General features: G+C 40.9%; 1 protein-coding gene across 6 annotated transcripts in view; it reads right to left on the minus strand.

Annotated features, from left to right (window-relative positions):
- ECPAS (Ecm29 proteasome adaptor and scaffold) overlaps positions 1-19888 on the minus strand; it is a 108799-nt gene that overhangs the window by 34459 nt on the left and 54452 nt on the right. For all 6 annotated transcript variants that reach the window (XM_043566675.1, XM_043566677.1, XM_043566674.1 and 3 more), the window contains 10 exons: positions 17867-17970; positions 17106-17229; positions 16049-16129; positions 14597-14819; positions 14111-14202; positions 11171-11305; positions 10242-10404; positions 9615-9787; positions 7904-8005; positions 4384-4507 (listed from right to left, as the gene is read on the minus strand). In XM_043566675.1, coding sequence (XP_043422610.1) covers positions 4384-4507; positions 7904-8005; positions 9615-9787; positions 10242-10404; positions 11171-11305; positions 14111-14202; positions 14597-14819; positions 16049-16129; positions 17106-17229; positions 17867-17970 — 1321 coding nt within the window. The remainder of the gene's footprint in view (positions 1-4383; positions 4508-7903; positions 8006-9614; positions 9788-10241; positions 10405-11170; positions 11306-14110; positions 14203-14596; positions 14820-16048; positions 16130-17105; positions 17230-17866; positions 17971-19888) is intronic.

A 19888-nucleotide genomic window follows, 5' to 3' on the forward strand; every position in this document is an offset into this window, starting at 1 on the left:
GTCACCAATTACCATCCTGTTGCTAAGTTCAATGATCACTTGTCAGTGTTCATCTTAATTGATCTCTCAGCAGTGTGAGACCTGGCTGATCCCCATCCCAGTCCTTTCCCTCCCCTCTACATAGATTTTCTTCACTTCCCTTCCAGGGCCCCCTACTTCAGGCCACTTCTTCTCAGTGTCTTTCCCTGAATTCTCCTCATCTACTGAAACTCGGAACTCTGGGGACCCCAGGGCTTGGCTGTTGGATCTCTTCTCCTTTCTACTTACCCCTCAGCGATTACACATAACACATGGCTTTAAAAACTATCTTTACATGATATTCCCAAATATTTTCCAAACTGTGACTCCTCAAAATGCCATACTCATATATCCAACTGACTTCCAGATATGTCCATGAAGATACTGGTTACAACTCACCTATGGGGGCGTTGGGGCATTCCAACACTGAGAGGGAGGAGTGAGAAGAAGAGTCAGAAAAGCAGATTTCTCCCTGCACCCACCACGTCTGTATCTCCCACAGCCCCCCATCTTAGTTAAATGGCAATTCCATTCTTTCAGCTACTCGCATCAAAACCTCCGAGGTCATCCCTGACTCCTCTCACTCTTCACATCCATCCCAGTAAAGTCCCCATCCTCTCTCACCTGGAATACTGCCAGAGCCTCCTAACTATTCTCCTTGCTCTGCCCTGGCCCTGCTCCAGACTACTTTCTTTTTTTTTTTTTTTTTTTTTTTTTTTCAACGTTTATTTATTTTGGGGACAGAGAGAGACAGAGCATGAACGGGGGAGGGGCAGAGAGAGAGGGAGACACAGAATCGGAAACAGGCTCCAGGCTCTGAGCCATCAGCCCAGAGCCTGACGCGGGGCTCGAACTCACGGACCGCAAGATCGTGACCTGGCTGAAGTCGGACGCTTAACCGACTGCGCCACCCAGGCGCCCCATGCTCCAGACTACTTTCAACAAAATACAAATGACTGAGTGACTGAGTGAGTGTGTGAGTGAGTGAGTGACTGACTTATTTATTTATTTACTTTTAATGTTTGTTTATTTTTGAGAGAGAGAGCCTGAGTGTGAGGAGGGGAGGAGAAAGTGAGAGAGCGAGACGGGAGACAGAATCCAAAGCAGAATCCAGGCTCTGCGCTGCCAGCACAGAGCCTGACGTGGGGCTTGAACTCACAAACCGCAGTTTTATGACCTGAGCTGAACTTGGATGCTTAACCGACTTGAGCCACCCAGGTGCCCCAAAATGACCCTTTTAAAATGTAGTCAGACCATGGCCCTCCTATAACCGCTTCCTATTAAGACCCCCACGGTAGCCTACAAAGCCCCTCTATGTTATCTCTTACTCCCCGTTCCCTCACACACTCTACTCCAGTCCCACTGACCTCAAACATACTCATGCTTCAGGGCCTTGCTTGCAATTGCTACTCCTTCTGCCTCCAATGCTCTTCTGTTTCAGGTCTTCACTTTAATGACACCTCCCTGAGAGCAGGTGCCCCGTGCACTCTCAATTCCTACCCAAATTTTATCTATCACTTTCTCTGCTATACTTCCCTCCATAGCACTTGTCACCATTTAGCATGTTGTGTGTTTCTCTTATTTGCTTTTTGCCAACTCCCCACTTAATATAAAGCTCGGTAAGAGCAGGATTTTCAGCTACCCAGGAAACTGGATAGAAACAGTGTTACTTTTAATTGAGATAGGGACTAAAGAGAGAATAGTTTTGGGAAATAAAGAGGGCAAACGGCTTGGGAAGCCAACAGGAGGAAGAGGTGATTTCAGAGTCAGGCATCTAGCTACAGTGGAGCCTAGGGGACCTGTGTATGGACACATCTAATGGAAATATAGTTCTGGAGTACAACACAATGGTTCTAGGATGAGATATCCATTTGGGGGCCATCAACATATACTGGAGTGAGTGAACTGGGACATCCCAGCACAGTGAGGAGTATGCAGGAACAAGACCAGTGAAGGACAACGAGAAGAGGTCAGAGGTAAGGAAGAAACACAGGCAAACACAGTCTTGCAAAACCTAGGTGAAAAATGTTCCAAGAAAGTGCTGGGGATATGGTAAAGGCCTGGGTGAAAATGCAACCCAACCAGACCAAAAAGAAAGGAGAATACAGGTAAGACAAGATTTCAGAAAGAAGGAAATGGTTAGAAGATGACCCTAGAATGATAACATTCCTAAGGGGGGAAAAAAAAGCCAGAATAGGACTCCCACAAAGCCAACAAAAGGCCTGAAAAAGGTAGAGCTCTATTAGGGGACATCCCCCTCTTCATAGGAATTCAGATACAGAAAGAAGCAGGTGCAGGGGCGCCTGAGTGGCTCGGGCGGTTGAGCGTCCGACTTCGGTTTAGGTCATGATCTCATGGTTCATGGGTTCGAGCCCTGCATTGGGTTCCATGCTGACAGCTCAGAGCTTGGAGCCTGCTTCCGATTCTGTGTTTCCCCCGCTCTCTGCTCTTCCCCTCCTTGCACTCTGTCTCTCTGTCTCTCTCTCTCTCAAAAATAAATAAACATTAAAAAAAAAAAAAGACAGAGGCAGGTGCTATAAATTCCTCACTGGTCACATAAATCTAGTTCTCAGGGATGCCTGCATGGCGGCTCAGTTGGTAAAGTGTCTGACTCACAATTTCAGCTCAGCTCATCCATGACCTCACAGTCATGAGATCGAGCCCTGCATCGGGCTCTGCACTGTGCATTGGGATCTGTGCTGCACGTCAAGCCTGCTTGGAATCCACTCTCTCCCCTTCCTTCTGCCCCTCCCCCATGCATTCTCTCTCTCATTCAATAAATAAATCTAGGTCTCAGAGGCACATACAATCTCTCCTTTACCTTCCCAAAACCACAATTCCAGCTATCTGTAGGTCTGCCACCTAAGCAGCTGCAATCACCAAGTAAACAAGCTCTGATTAGATTCCCACACTGCGCCAGGTACTGTGTTACATGCTTGAGATGCTAAGATGGCTAAGACCTAGGCCCTAAGTAGCTTCTCCAGTACTGTATCTTCTATTCAAAGCAAGATCAGTACACTACAACAAAAGACATCAAAAAAGCTGAGTAGCACTCAGAGGAGAATGACAAACATGCATGATCAAAATTCAGGTCGAAAAGTCATCATTACCCACTTCACAGGATTTTATGCTCTCCTTTCCCTAAACACACAAAGATGGAGCAAACCTTAACACTTGATGGACAATTTAACTGAGACTCTTTTGGATGAGCAAAGAGCCAAGCCAACCAAAGAACAAATTCTTCCAAGAAGAGCATGAGACATAGGAAGTTTGTAAGTCTGAAGACGGGCATAGGTACCTCTCTATTAATCTTCATTTGCTTAAGTCACTACAGAGAAATCCATGGACTCAGAAACATGGCTTTTACAGCAGATCTGCTCTTCCGCGTCATGAGCCCTCACTACTCTCAAGCCTCCAACATCACCCCTCATGTGCAAACTCCGAGTTTCTACTTCCAGTCTGGTTGCCTGTTAACAACGGTCACTTCCCTTCCTTTAGTATCTTCTCCCCTTTATAGACAATCCTCCTTACCTGGCCTCATAGCCATTGAGAGAAGCCTCAGAGAATTAGCCCTATCAGCTTCTGTCAAGTTATAGCTCTCCTAATTAGATAGCAAGTGAAAGTATATCTTTCCATTCCCTTTACATTTCTTTATGGTGGTTAACAAACAGGTGAACACGGAAGTATGCAAAAATGCAAAATGCAAAACTAGTGTATTCATGATAAAATACAATTCATAATGCAACAATTACCATGAAAACACTACCATTTCCTTAACTGAGAAGATAACATATAAAACATCAGGTGACTTTTCTTTTGTTTTTATGACTAAAAATATAGTTCAGTATCTGAAACAGAATTCATTTTCAATTCCAAACTGAAATCGAACCACAAGACGTATGAAACCATAGTATCTATGACACATAGTCGGAAACCACACCCTCCCTCTCCTGCATAGTCACTGAAAGCCAGTGACCCTCCAGGCAGAGGTACATGGAACACCAACAGAAGACCCTGAGGTTTCATTATGTGATAAAAGATTAAGGGACACACAGCTTGGCAATGTAACTGTGTTGCGACTTCTGAAACTGGCTAAATACCCCAACCCTCCAGAAAAGAGCCTAAGCTTGAAGGTACAACATAGCGAATTCCTTTGCTTGCCAAAGGACTAAACAAAGAAGTTCTTGTTCATTTTGTGTTCACTCTCCTTTAACCAACTATTTTTCTTGACTGAACCAAAATGATATAAATATTTTTATAAAAAGTTAAAATGGAACGCATACATTTTTTCTTTTGCTTCAAATGTGCAAACAAGAACATAAAAGGGTTCCTGGATTCTGAAGGGATGAGCTGCAGGTACCGTACCAGCAGGGGGAGTATACTCCTCTTCAGTCACCAGCCAGGCATCTCGGGCAGCCACAGAGCTCGTTCCTACGGCAGCACTGGTGATGGCCTCCCCGATCGTGAACTGCAGCTCTATCTGCTTGGCCTGCATGGAAGGAAACAAAAGCCGCAAATCAGCGAGAACATTTCCCAAAGACGTCTATCTCCACACAAAGGCTGTTTGGTATCAACCCTGTCAACGTGCTTTGCGTTTACGCTTTTTACTGGATTGCTCTCACCTAACCTGGTGGCTCACAGGGTAGGGCTGGGGAGGGGAGGGAACAGAGAATGTAGAGAATGACCTCAACACCACACTGCACTCTTCACCCTCAGCAGAGAACCACTAAGCAGGGATTTTTAACTGCTGGAAGAGTGATACCAGTAACTTTGGAGAAAAGGGCACGGACTGTGAAGCCACACAGATCTCGGGGCAAATTCTAATCTGTCTCTCACTAGCCACACAGGCATATTTAAACTCTGAGTCTCAACTCTGTGTGTAATGCGGGCATAAGACCATCACCTGCCTCATCAGGCTGCGAGGAGGGAATGACGGTAATATGTTTAAGGTTTCCAGAGGATCCTCATGTGCGGTAACTGCACTACAAACAGCAGCCATTACAATGTATTAATTCATTAGCACCTCCCTCTTTGCACTCCTGAATTACATGGTGTCTGCAAGTTACTCTCCAGTGGTTCAGAAAAAAAAAGAATGATAAAGCAAATGCGATAAAATGTGAAATTTTGGTGTATCTAGATGAAGGGTATATGGGAGTTCTTTATATCATTCTTACACTGCACTGTAAGTTTGAAATTGTTTCAAAAATCAAACATTAAAACAATTCTATACAGTATAGACTCAAATTTTTTTAATTTGGTTTAGAAATTTTGACACATTTCACAAGCATGAATCACTGCACTGACAACATGGAATTGGGCCTGTCTTAGCTCCCTTCAGCATTTTTCTGTTTACTGTAAACTGGAAAAGAGCTAAGAATGTGGGGACTAAGAAGAGAATGAAGAACAGAGGGTCCCCGTGAGGAGCATGGAAATAGCGACCTTTGGGAGAACTCGGCACACAGACCAGGGTAGCCATTCCTAAGCTCAATCAACTAAATGCTCTGGTCTCGGTGGGGTGTCAAGAGCTGAGAGCTTCCGACTCTGAGGAAAAAGAATTTCAGGACTTCAGTTGTACAGCTTTCCTGGCCAAAAGCCGCTTTGGCAATTCTAAGCAGAGAAAAGGTATCTCAACACAGAGGATCCCATAGTAAGGATTCATTTTATGTACGCTTTATCACACGTTTTTCCCATTGTTACTAACAACATAACTGGCATTATAAACAAAAACAAAATTCCTTAACTCCATTTATGAATGATAGGATACCCAGACTTTACTTTAAATATTCCAGAAATAGGGGTGCCTGGCTGGCTCAGTCAGTTAAGTGTCTGACTTCGGCTCAGGTCATGATCTCACAGTTTATGAGTTTGAGCCCCACTATGGACTCTGTGGTGACAGCACAGAGCCTGGAGCCTGCTTCAGATTCTGTCTCCGTCTCTCACAGAAGTAAAGATAATACTAATATAATGAATCCCCATGTACCTGTTTTTATCTCATCTCATGATCCTTTATTTCTGGGATATTTAAATGTATTTTTTAATGTTTATTTATATTTGAGAGAGACAGAGCGTGAGTTGGGGAGAGGCAGAAAGAGGGAGAGAGAATCCCAAGCAGGCTTTGCATCGTCAGTGCAGAGCCTGGTGCAGGGCTCAGTTTCACAACCCATGAGATCACTATCTGAGCCAAAATTAAGAGTTGGACGCTTAGCCCACTGAGCCATACAGCGACCCCTTTCTCACTATTCTTAAACTTTAATCTCTCCATCATGTTTCTAGCGTTTCGTATTATCTCTGTCCTTCTACACTCTTAAAAAATAACTTCAATAACAAGTTAATAATCCAAACAAACCTTCATTTATCTAAATAAAACTAGAAGAGAGGCGCCTGGGTGGCTGAGTCAGTTGAGTGTCCGACTCTTGATTTCGGCTTAGGTCATGCATGATCTCACTATCATGAGATCAAACCCTGCATCAGGCTCCATGACAGCGTGGAGTCTGCTTAAGATTCTCTCTCCCTCTCTCTCTCTGCTCCTCTCCCACACTTATGCTCCCTTTCTCTCAAAAATCAATCAAACTAGAGGAAATCCATCTCTTCCATGAATTTTTTAAAAAGAAAAAAAGGTAAGAAAGCAGACACTGTAAGCTTTTCCCCAAGAGGTTACAATGTCAATGACACCAGGGAGAACCTAATGTGGGTATATTTCATACTCAAAAAAATTCACATTAAAAATACTGGATTATTGGGGCACCTGGGTAGCTCAGGCAGCTAAGCCTCCGAATTCAGCTCAGGTCATGATCTCGCCATTCCAGAGTTTGAGCCCTGCAGTGGGCTCTGTGCTGATAGCTCAGAGCCTGGAGCCTACTTCAGATTCTGTGTCTCCCTCTCTCTCTGCCCCATTCCCGCTCATGCTCTGTCTCTCTCAAAAATAAATAATCGTTAAAAAAAATTCAAAAAAAATACCGGATTATGATTCCAGAGACCTGGATCCTAACACTGGCTCTGTCACTCAGTGGCCTTAGTCCTCACCCCAATCAGCTTCCTGTCTACCTGCCATCCTTCCAGGCCCAAAAGGAACCTCACCTCCAAAACCCTAACATAAGTCTCCCAAACTGAAGTACTCATACCCTCCTTTGTGAGTCTACTGGCTTCTATGCAAATGTCTCTTCGTTCATTTATTGAGGTCCTACTACTACCAATCACACTGCCAGGCACTTGTTTCATAATGGGGATCAAAATAGACTTTGCCTCAGTCTAGTGGGCAATTAGAAACTGTGATAAATGCTGTGAAGACAAAGTTTGGAGAATCATGAGAGCCCAATAAATGAAGAATCTACTCTAGTTTGATGGCTTTCAAGGGGCTCAGCACAACCCAAGAAAGGAAGTATTAGTCTTTCAAAAGCTCAGAGCAAAGAAGGACAAAGAGTCTGGTGTACAAAAATGTGAGTAAGTGACGAGAATCAAGCCTAGATGAGGGTCCATATCAGGTCTTGTTAAGATTCATGACACAGGCCTAGCAGCTGCCCATTTGTTGGTCTTCCCAACTACCCTAGAAATTTATCCAGAAGACAGAAGCTAGGCCATCCAACTCAAGAGCAAATGGAATACCAGCATCCAATTCCCACATCTAGTTCACTGGGTTAAGTGTCCTTTTCTACCCACAATGCACTGGGCTTTACTCAATAATTATGAGGAGAGGATTTTCCCACATAGGTGATTTAGTCAATGCTATGCCTACCGAAGTGGTAAGCCCAAGGCTGGTTTGTACTCAATAAGTACTTGGTGAATAAATGAATAAAAGTTTAATTTAAAATCTCATAGCATACAAAACTCCAGCTTAAAAAAAAAAAATGCCTTTTTCTGAATAACAATCAGATAGCAATATAAATACCTCCACAGAGTCCATCAGACCTTGCAAGAGGAGCTTCTGGTGAGGAAAATCTCCATCCCCAACTGGAAAATAACCCAGTGTTTGGATTGCTCGTTCTTTCATCTAAAAAGAACAGAAAAATTTTTTTAAACAAAGTACATAACAGCTTTATCAGAGAACAGTGTTTCCAAAATGAGAGGACAGGGAGGAGTAGGCTGGCTAAAGCACTTATACACGCAAGTTTCTTCTTAAAAGTATCCAATTTTACATAATTATGTTTATAAGACACTGGAGGTAGAAAGACATAAAACTGAGTTCATTAAGGGTCCGTGGCTGCAAAAGAAGAAAGAAGAAAGCCTCTAAGTAGGTTTATTATCCTTCAAACTGTCTATAAATGTAGGTTTCTGGGCCTGGGTGACCTAAGATCAACTCACAGCTTGACCATTTTAGCAGCCTTTACAGGTATGTAACCTTAGGCAAGATACTCCACCTCTCTGTGATTCTATTTCCTCATCTGGGAAAACAGAGATGACAACTGTACCTACTTCACTAGACCTTTCAGAGAATTCAATTAATTAATGTATGCGAATCACTCAAGCACACACCTGACACATTATAAGTGCTCACCAAGGGTTGATAATCACTAATTAGTTAATAACAGCTAACAAAAACTACACTGTGACATTCTCAGGAAGTTTTAAACGGTGTCCAGATCAAGAATCAGATTATGGGAGTGCCTGGGTAGCTCAGTCAGTTGAGCATCTGACTCTTGATTTCAGCTCAGGTCATGATCCCAGGACCACAGGATTGAGCCCCGCATCAGGCTCTGTGCTGAACATGGCGCCTGCTTAAGATTCATTCTCTCTCTCTCACTCTCCTGTTTGTGCTTTCTCTCTCTAAAAAAAAAGAATAAAAAGGGTGCCTGGGTGGCTCAGTCAGTTAAGCATCTGACTCTTGATTTCAGCTCAGGTCTTGATCTCACAATGGGGGAGATCAAGCCCCAAATTAGGCTCTGTGCTGACACTGCAGAACCTGCTTGGGATTCTCTCTCTCCTTCCCTCACTGCCCCTCCCCCACTCATTCTCTCTCTCTCTCTCTCTCTCTCTCTCTCTCAAAATAAATAAACTTAAAAAGAATAAGCTTATGTGTCTATTAAATTTGTAGAAAGTTGATTTATCTGCTCATTAAATCATATTATACTACAACACTGAGGTACTCTGATCACAAATATAATGTTTTTAACTTTATGAAAATGTTTATCTGAAACTTAAAAATGATAAAAGTCCCTCTCCTCAGATATTACTCAACCCTCTTACTAATGCCCAGATTTCTTAAAACCAAATCGGCTGTCAGAGATTAAGATTTAGAGTTGTTCTAAAATTACAAACGTGATAAAACTATTTAACACTTTACAAACTATTTAACACTTTATTATCCATTGTTTGCAGGACAAAAGAACTACCTGATGCACTTAATTCTTTACCCAAATCCTAACAGGTATGGGCCTACATTGGAGCAGCTTGGCCAAATGGTGCATGCAGAAAGGCTAAACAAAACCACCCTTAGCTCAAAATTAAACAGTCACCTAGACTTCCTGTATCATTCTCTTTTATATTAAATCCTTCCTCCAGCTGCATGGCCCTCTATCCTCATTATAACTGTGTTTTTGCTCATTTATGTACCTACAAATAGGAAGAATTTCAGAAAGGAAGGGAAAAAAAAAGAAACTTGCCTTATTTGTTTCTTTACTGGAGGGTATTCTATTCAGTAAGCTTTCTACAAGATGCAATTTGGTGAAGCCAGATCCCTCACTGGGGATTGGGAGGGGACCGTTTCTGCCAATTTCACCCAGGGCTGTACAGGCAGCAATTGCCAGGAGGGGCGACGTACTGTCCAAAAACGAGCCTGAAAGCACATTGAGACAAAACTGAGAAGAATACACTTTTGCTCTTGGGATCCAGGGCAAGCAGCAAGGTACTTGAGATTGTTTTAAAGAGAGCACAACAAATCAAAGTCTGCATTTCCCTCTAGTTGATAATTTGTTAGCATTTACTCAGTAACAAAACAACATAGAAATTAGGTAGACAGCACTGTACTCTGGTAAATGTTTAAGGTTTTTCCCATGAGGAAATATCACCTCCGTCATACTGAAACCTATGTATAGGAAAAAATATACAGAAAAACTAGAGTACATTCATTGCTATTAAAAACACAGAATTTATCTAACACTAAGTAAGGTATTGTGAAAAGGCTTGTGCCTTTAAAGTGCAATGCTGCAAAAAGAAACTAAAATGCTGTATTAAATTTTAACCTAATTCAGACACTGCAACATCCAAGTCAGTATGAGTGTATTCATTACCTATCGTTTCGGTGGCGCTCTGAATGAGCTCCTCCTGGTCAGGCAGGAAATCGGCATTTGTCTCCAGGTCTTGTTGTTCGGCCATTCTCATTTTCTTCTTAGCCAAATATCTTCCTACTGTGAACCCCAATGCAAGCAAGGATCCGTGTTGTATCTCTGGGCTCTGAATTTAACCACACAACAGCATACGTGTCTGTCACTCTCTCACACATGCAAGAATGCACCGAAATAACTATGTTTCTTACAGTCATCTCCAATAAAACATAAAGCCAGACAACAAAGTGATCATTTGAGATTCGACCGAATACTAATGAATCTGGGGTTTCTAACACTCAAGAATTCTAAGAAGGCAAGCTGGGTCTTGACTCACTTCAAGTAATTCCCTAATCCTACACCCACTCCATGTCGGTGTGAAGGGGCTCTCCTGCAGGCCCCCCTGTAGCACCCATACATTCTTCTAGCTTAGAGCACTTACATAACTACATTACCACAATCTTTAAGCCTAACTTCTCCCTACTGCCAACAAAATACAATGAGCAGATACTATTTCTAACTGCTAAAACCTCTAAACACAAAGTTGAGGTCTGAATGTTTGCAAGCACATGCTTTCTGATAGAAAAGGCACAATGAGAGGCACCAGTAGATGGGGAAAGAAAAAGGAACTAACATTTCTGAGCACCTATAGTACTAGGGATCCTCATGTATTTACTGAATTCCCAGCACCTAAAATTCAGCACCTAAATCAGACACAAGGCACTCAAAGTTGCTGCACAGAATGAATTAATCAATGTATTATCTATCATCTATCTCACTCTTCACAATCATAAAAGTTCCTTTTAGAAATGAGAAGACGAAACCTAAAAACAGATGCTTTTGGAAAGCTCTGCCATCTCCCCCAAAAAAGAATAAAGACAAAACTGGTAACATACATGATTGTCTTTTGTAGTCTTTATAAGCTGTTCTATCATTGACTTCAACTCATTTCCAGACACTGTAGACACCACCACAGAATAAAACAATGCTGCCAGTTCACGCATCTCTTCTTTACTGCTATTCATCAGACTCTGAGTGGTGTAAGAAACAAATATATACATCATATGCAATCATCTTCCTACTGACAACATCTGACATTTAAAATTAATAATACGATATATTCAATCTATTGGTATCTGCAAGAAAATAACACAATAGGCTATTATTTTAAAAAGCTGAATTATATATCAAAATGTCCTATGCCTTTTCATCAAAAATATAAAACACAAAGAATTAATACACAGATGATCTAAAACAGAGGTCAGGGTGCCTGGCTGGCTCAGCCAGAGGAGCATCCAACTCTTGATCTCCAGGTCATGAGTTCGAACATCATGAGTGTAGAGATTACTTAAATAAAAAAAATTAAAGCAGAGATCAACAAATGTTTTCTGTAAAGGGCCAACTAGGCTTTGTGGGACCTATGATCTGTGTTGCAACAACTCCATTCTGCCACTGTAGCACAAAAGCAGCCACAGGCAACAGATAAATGAAAGGGTATATATGTGTTCCAGTAAAACTTTATGGACTCTATAATTCTCATGTATCAGAAAATGTTATTCATCTTTTTTTTTTTTCCAACTATTTAAAAACTAAAAACTGAGGTGCCTGGGTGGCTGAGTCGGTTGAGCCTCTCACTCTTGATTTTGACTCAGGTCATGATCCCAGGGTCATGAGATAGAGTCCCGGTGTTGGGTCCATGCTGAGTGTAGAGCCTGCTTAAAATTATCTCTCTCTGCCCCTCCCCTGCTTGCTCATACACGTTCTCTCTCTCTAAAAAAATAATTAAAAAAAAATTAAAATACGAAGGGACGCCTGGGTGGCTCAGTCAGTTGAGCGTCCGACTTCGACTCAGGTCATGATCTCACACTCATGGGTTCGAGCCCCGCGTCAGGCTCTGTGCTGACAGCTCAGAACCTGGAGCCTGCTTCGGATTCTGTATCTCCCTCTCTCTCTGCCCCTCCCCCACTCGCACTTTCTCTCTCAAAAATAAATAAACATAAAAAAATTTTTTTAGGGAAGCCTGGGTGGCTCAGTTGGTTGGGCGTCCGACTTCGACTCAGGTCATGATCTCGCAGTCCATGAGTTTGGGCCCCATGTCAGGCTCTGTGCTGACAGCTCAGAGCCTGGAGCCTGTTTCAGATTCTGTGTCTCCTCCTCTCTCTGACCCTCCCCTGTTCATGCTCTGTCTCTCACTGTCTCAAAGATAAATAAACGTTAAAAATTTTTAAAAAAAAATTTTTTTAAACTGACATATGAAAACCATTCTAAGCTTGCAGGCCATACAAGAACAGGAGGCAGGCCAGATCTGGTACATGAACCACAGCTTAATGACCCCTGATCTACATGATCAAAAGTCAGAAACTCTGACATCATTTTACAATCAGCAAATATTCACAAGGAATAAAAAAAACCTTTTAAGCCAGAAGCGATTTCATGAGACCAGATTTTCCAGAAAAGTGCAAAACTCACACCTCTTGGTATATTACATTCATGTTTTCACACTAAGAGATAATCTGTACATTTTACCATAACTCAAGTTCCATTTTCCAAAAAGAACTGCATTAGGTGGCACAAGAGGTATATGAAACTGTATGAGCCATACCTGTACTAAAAACAATGTTTCACTTTGCAGTGCAATTCAAATTTAACTGAGCATCTTGAATTTTTCTTTGTTAAACCTGGCAATGCTTTTGGTGTGAGCATGGGACAAGAACACTCTCCTACATGGCTGGTGGGAGTGTAAACTGGTACTGCTCATATGCAGGATGCTTGTATCCCTCAAAAATGCTAAGCCTATGTCCTCAATTCCACTTCTAGGGAATCCATCTAAAAAATATACTGCCTTATATTCAAAATGATAGACTGTTCACTGCAGCAAACTGGAAGCACCCTAACTGACCATCAGTGGGGCTCTAGAATAAATTATGGCACATTTATATAATGGAAAAAATGAAGCCATTAAAGACAATATCCTCTCTGTAGTTCCACAGGAGTACCTACACATTTTAACTTTAAGCGAAAGAAGTAAGATACAACATGGTGTGAAATTTTTTAAAAAACGTGAAACAACAACAACAATAAAACAGTGTGAAAACTATGCACCTTTTGTGTAAAAGAAGGAAATAACTTAAAAATGCTTACTTTTATCTGTGTGTATGTGTGTAAGTATACTCGAGAAAGTACACCATATATAAGTAAGTGATGACCTATGTATGTCAGGTGAGAGGGGAAGGGGCAGGAAGTAGGGAGATTTGGGTAAGTAGGAGACAGTTACAGAAAGGAGACAGTTTACATATTTTTTTAAATGATCTATTATTCCACTATCATAAGGCAACCAGTTTTTTTTTTTTTTAAGTTTATTTTGAGAGTAAGAGTGAGAACGAAAGAGAGAGGGGAGGGTGGGGGGAGAGAGGAAGAGAGAGAATCCCAAGAAGTCTCTGTGCTGTCAGCGTGAAGCCTGATGCAGGGCTTGAACCCATGAAGCTTGAGATCATGACCTAAGCTGAAATCAAGAGTCAGACGCTTAATCGACTGACCCACCCAGGTGCCCCACATATTTTTTATTTAAACTACAAATCTATTTTTTTAACGTTTAAAACAGAAAAACATAATTTTTTTTTTATCTATATGATTCTCAATTCATCTCTCACTCTCATCTAGATGGATCATTGAGATACACTAACCTAACATGCTTCCCAGGAAGTGTTTGGTAGGAGAGTTTTCAAAATGGCCCAAAGGTAGGAATGGTCATAGCAACACTAGCAGGAAGACGAAATCCTAAGACTACAGTGAAAAATATACAGAATCAAAGAGAAATGTACATGCATAAGATGTACCTTTATCCATTCTGTTTTGTCTACAAATTTGGCAGCCAGTTTTTCTGGATACACAGAGACAGCTTCCAGTAGACAGTACATGACTGGCAAACCTAATTGAGACAGAATTCCGTTTTAGCTTCAAGAAAAGTGGTAAACACACAGGGTTCACTAAATTCCTTTTAAGTATAAGGCCCCTGCTTTGGAAGGCATCTCCCAGTTCTACAAAACAAAAATCAACTTAAATCCAGTATGTGATTCAATACAGCAAGTTTACAGACTAAATACCTATAAAAAGATATACCATTCTTCATACCCACTTCCAAAGTAAAAAACATTATCTATTGTTAGCATTTCTTTCTGAAGGAGTAACAGTGCATCCAGGATGAATCAAGTAAGTTTAGAAAAGAAACAAAGACTAATGTTCAGGTACAGGAGTGAAGAGAGTTAAGATTAGATTTTTGCCTAAGTGCTTTACCATCTGTCCTCAGCCGCACAACCACCTACCTCCAACACCTGCCAGCAGCTGCTGAAGCAGGCCAATGTAGATCTGAACAGGGTTGGTCTCTCCACTCTTGGAAGATGATGAGGATGTCGCCTGGCTACCTGACATCAGAGTCCGTATGTAGCGTCCAATGGCTGGGGCGTGATCTTGCATATCGGCCAAACTCTGGGAGGTGGGCACCACTCCCGCACTGTGCGCTAGGCACGTGCGCAAGTACAGGACGATCTGAAAGCAGAAGGAGGAAAAGCAGTCAAGCTCCTCAAGAAGTCAGTGTGGGAGGGTGTGCTGCAAAAGGACACTTTCCTAGCTTCATTTCCCCACCCTCCCTCATAAAGCTATTCGACAATCCTCACAAAAGCTGGAAAACATGACTCAGTAAGTTAATTGAAATTACAGTAATGCAGCACAGTTTACATAACAAGCTTTTATAAATCCAAAGAGTGTTTTTAGTGGAGTTTAATGGAGTTAAAATGCAAACTCAACTTTTTTAAAGTCTAAACAATTACAACAAAATCGTTATTTTTTAAAAGAGGTGGGGGGGGAGAGAGAGAGAGAAAGGGGGGGAGAGAGAGAGAGAGAGAGAGAGTGAGCAGAAACCTGGGGCAAATCATCTATTCCTGTAGAACTCCAGTTGTATTTAACCTCTACCAACGTAAGAATTTGAGAATATGGGTTCGTACCATCTACGAAAGAGTAGAGACAACACCACAAAAACTTGTGATACAAACTGGCTAACAAGGAGTCCTCTGGAAGTTCTTCCCTTGAGAGCTAAAATAGGACAGGTGACAATTCCACCGTGGGTATTCTTACTCACTCTGAACAAGATTACCTCCTGTTGTTTAATTAGTGCAAGTCAATGACCTAAATAGATAACCCAAACAACCTCGGCATATTGTTGGCTTTAAATTCAAATCTAATTTGCTGTAATAATTTGCTGAAAATAACAACAATAATCAATGCAGAGCACCCAGTTCCTCCACAAAGAGAATCTCACTGAGCTAAATATACTTAAAGACTCCACCATGAATTAAAATAATGCCAATTACCAAGGGGCACCTGGGTGGCTCAGTCAGTTAAGCATCGTGACTCTTTTGATTTTGGTTCAGGTCATGATCTCACGGTTTATGAGATCAAGCCCCACATCGGGCTCTATGTACCGATAGCACGGAGCCTGCCTGGGATTCTTTCTCTCCCCCTCTCTCTGCCCCTCCCCCGTTCTCTCTCTCTCAAAATAAATAAACTTTTTAAAAACTTAAATAAATAAATAAATAAATAAACAAACAAATAATACCAATTACCAAACGCTTTTTTGCTAATAAACAACCTGGTGAAAAACAATGACATCACAATATGGGTTTATGTAGAACACAAAAAAGTTCGGACATCTCTTTGGGTGTGACATGATCTTTCAGAATGTGTAGAGAGAGAGAAATGGAAACCTATCCCAGTCCCACCTCTCCAAAGGCCGCTGGGTTAAACGGAAGGACAGTGGTCCCAGTCATGTACTTGGCTGGAGTTTTCATTCGATGGGAAGCCTGATAAAAATAAGCCAAAAACAAACACTATTACTAAAAAATGGAGCACATGTGCCCCTCCTCAATTCAAACACAATTGTATTTCTAACTACATTATTGTTTGCTACAGTTTTTTTCTAGTCACAGCATTTTTCCATCAATCATGCTGACTGCACATGTCCCTCAAACCCTAAATGACAGGTGTGGTGCTTTTTTCCCTGGCTTTTCTCTCCTTTTCTCCTGGCGTGTTTACTGCTTGTTTAAAAAGAATAAACTGCTCCAGGCATCTATTAACAGTCACCTCGGGCCACTGCAGGCCCGTTATTTTCATTACTAATGGAGCAAGAGGAAAATATGTGCACAAAAGCATCTTCTGACCACAAATGTGACTGTGCTATAGAGAATTATGGCTACCTAGTCCTGACCTCCAACTCCCTTAAGATATCTGTCTGAGCAGAAAGCTAGGACTACCAGCATACTCAAAGAAACACTGATGTAAAAAGAGGGCCAGGATCAGGACTGGGGGGTCACGATAGCCAACACTCTGTCTGATCCACCAGCAGAGAGAACTGCGCACACATGGGAGGTTTGCAAAAGCAGATGTGATGCCCTCCTATGATCAGAGTGGAAAAAATCTGACCTATTTCCTGGAGTATTCTTAAACTTATGGTTCCTAAATAATTCTCTCAAAAAATAAAAAAGGAGACCTATGTTTAAGAATGTCATACAGAGGGGAAAATTTTTAAACCTAGCCAGAATGTTAAAGAGTATATAAGGAATTATAAGTAATTCAGAATGGGGCAAAACAAATCAATTTTGAGAATTACATTTTCTTCATTTTGTATTCTCTTCCTCTACTGTAAATATTAACATTGTTAAAAACCTTACTACTATTCAACATTTAGCAATGACATTTCAAATATGTCACCTAAAAATGCGTTTATTTTTATCATTCATTATATGACCCACACTAATTTTCTGAAGTTAAATGCCATACCTTTTCTTGAATATAATACACCATTTCTGGGAAAGAAGGCATCTGCTTAGAAGCATTTTCTTTTCTGTTTCTACCAGGAAGACATCTTAATACTCGCTGTGCCTCTCCATGAACTTCTTCTCGTCTTTCAGAAAGACAAATAAAAATAAAAAATTAATTTCAATAATGGCAAAATGATCATTTGATGATTAAGAACAGCAATTTTATTTCACAGGTGGGGTTCTGAGAAAATGTCTTAAATACGTCCTCGGCTATCTAAGAAAAAAGTCATAAAATACACTGCAAGAAATTACTTCTCTTTGGGGGCGCCTGGGTGGCGCAGTCGGTTAAGCGTCCGACTTCAGCCAGGTCACGATCTCGCAGTCCGTGAGTTTGAGCCCCGCGTCAGGCTCTGGGCTGATGGCTCAGAGCCTGGAGCCTGTTTCTGATTGTGTGTCTCCCTCTCTCTCTGCCCCTCCCCTGTTCATGCTCTGTCTCTCTCTGTCCCAAAAATAAATAAACGTTGAAAAAAAAAAAATTTTTTTAAAGAAATTACTTCTCTTTGGAAATATCTTGAGATTTGAACAGTTATGTGGCTTGCCCAGAAATAAACAAGATAGGGTATAACTACAGGTCTCTATCATATCAAGGGCCATATTTTTAACTCTTTAATAAATTGCTTCTAAATTCCATAGACCAACGTTAAAAACAATATAAATTTTAGTAATTTTCAAATAATTTTAAATGAACCCAAATTCAAATTAACACCTTTTGAAACTTACGGATCTCCTGCAGCTAGTAAGAGCAAATATCTGGACGGTATATGATCTGAGGGAAACACCGTGCTAGCAAATTTCACAGCCACCTGTCGAACTTGAACTTCAGGCTATTTGACACATGAATTCATGTACACACAAACACATACGGATTTTAAAAAAAGAAGAACTCAATTAGCAACAATTCATTCCAGTCAAGGTAAGTCATCTTAATTGTAAACAATCAAAATTAAAACTGCTATTTTAGGAAGTATGTCTAAATAAATAAAGACAAATCATGTGTTGAAAATCTTTAATCAAGTTGTTTAGAAGCTTTGGAAAGTGACATCACTTAAAAAGTATTTTTATGATCTAAAAGGACCCTCCAAGTAAAGCAGGAAGACCCACCAAGACCATACATAGCCAGAGAATCTCTCTGTACGTGCACATCCTCAGCCCAACTTTGGGACCAAGGTCACTGCAGTTTCTGGCCATCACCCCTGCTTCCCCAATTCTCAAACTGTTAGTCACATGAATGAAATTAAGACATTCTGCAGCGAACACAAACAGAGGTTACTTGGAATCTCTACAAATTTGGAGCAAAATATGTCCAAATTTTTCAGATTAGCTCTAGTTAAAACAGACTCCAAAGCAGTTTCAACTACGTAAACATATGCAATGAACTTAAATAGATTAAGTATCTATGAATACAAAGTTCAACCGGAGAAGCAGTTGAAGAATCTTTATTCTGAAAAGCCTTATTCTCATGCACTTGCCCCGCCCCAGGTCCTTCTCTTAGTCACAAACCTAACATCGTGAGAGGAGAGCGATAGTAAGAAACAGATACTGTCCTACATTCAGGTCTATCTTGCTCTTTATCATTCCTTGAGCTACAATAAACAGCAATGATATTAAGGACTAGTTCGTATGATTCAGCCTACAGTCTGGTTGCTTTCAGTGTAGTCTAAGAATATAAATTAGCTTTGCTGTAGTAATACTGTTACATGATTTTATCCGTGTAGGTACAACCAGCACCCACATGCATTATACAAGCATCATGCATCCTTGTAAGGTTACCTAGGGAAAGTCTTAAGTATTCTAATGAGTTTCCAAAAAGCCTGCACTTCTTTGTCCACAATATATGACTATGAACCATGTACAAGAGCATCTGACAATGGAACTCTACATACAGTAATTTTCTTAAGTGTATATAATAATCCTGTCATATTTCAATAGAAACCAGATACCTTTCTGAACCTTCAGTAATTCCCTCGATATGAATATATTAAATATGCCAGCCACATTTCAGTAGGACACAACATATTAATCACACTAAGACTTTTTGACATCATTCCCTCTTCTAATCTCCCTTTCTACTCCTAGAAATGGAGGACAAAGAACTGACCACAGCAAATACATATTATTTTTTATTGTATAATATATATTGCATATACATGTTGCATGTACATATTGAGTACATATAGATAACTCAAAATTCTCTACAAACAACCATGACAGCCAAATAAAGTCTAGAAGGAAGAAGAGTATGTGTGATGGTACTGGCTTACTTCTTACACACTCATTATAATGTATAAAATTTGTCTTTCTCTCCTGCTTAGCCAGTGGACTGTAGGGTTCAACTACCAGGTAAGACAAAAGACTTCCAACTTGGGAAAACACAACATTAAGAACAGTTTCCCAACATGAAAGGCTTTAAACATAAAGCCTCTCTCTGTGAATATCACCACTCCCTCTTCCCTAAAATCATATTCCCATCACAAAGTATCAAAAATCAACCATAGGGGCCCCTGGGTAGCTCAGTCAATCAAGTGCCGACTTCGGCTCAGGTTGTGATCTCACAGTTCATGAGTTTAAGCCCCATGTCAGGCTCTGTGCTGACAGCTCAAAGCCTGGAGCCTGCCCCCCATCCTATGTCTCCTCTCTCTACCCCTACCCCACTCACGCTCTGTCTCTCTCTCTCTCTTTCTCTCTCTCTCTCTCTCTCAAAAATAAAATAAACATTAAAAAAAAATTTTTTTAATAAAAAAA

Source organism: Prionailurus bengalensis, chromosome D4 (assembly GCF_016509475.1).
Source record: "Prionailurus bengalensis isolate Pbe53 chromosome D4, Fcat_Pben_1.1_paternal_pri, whole genome shotgun sequence".
Classification (NCBI taxonomy): Eukaryota; Metazoa; Chordata; class Mammalia; order Carnivora; family Felidae; genus Prionailurus; species Prionailurus bengalensis.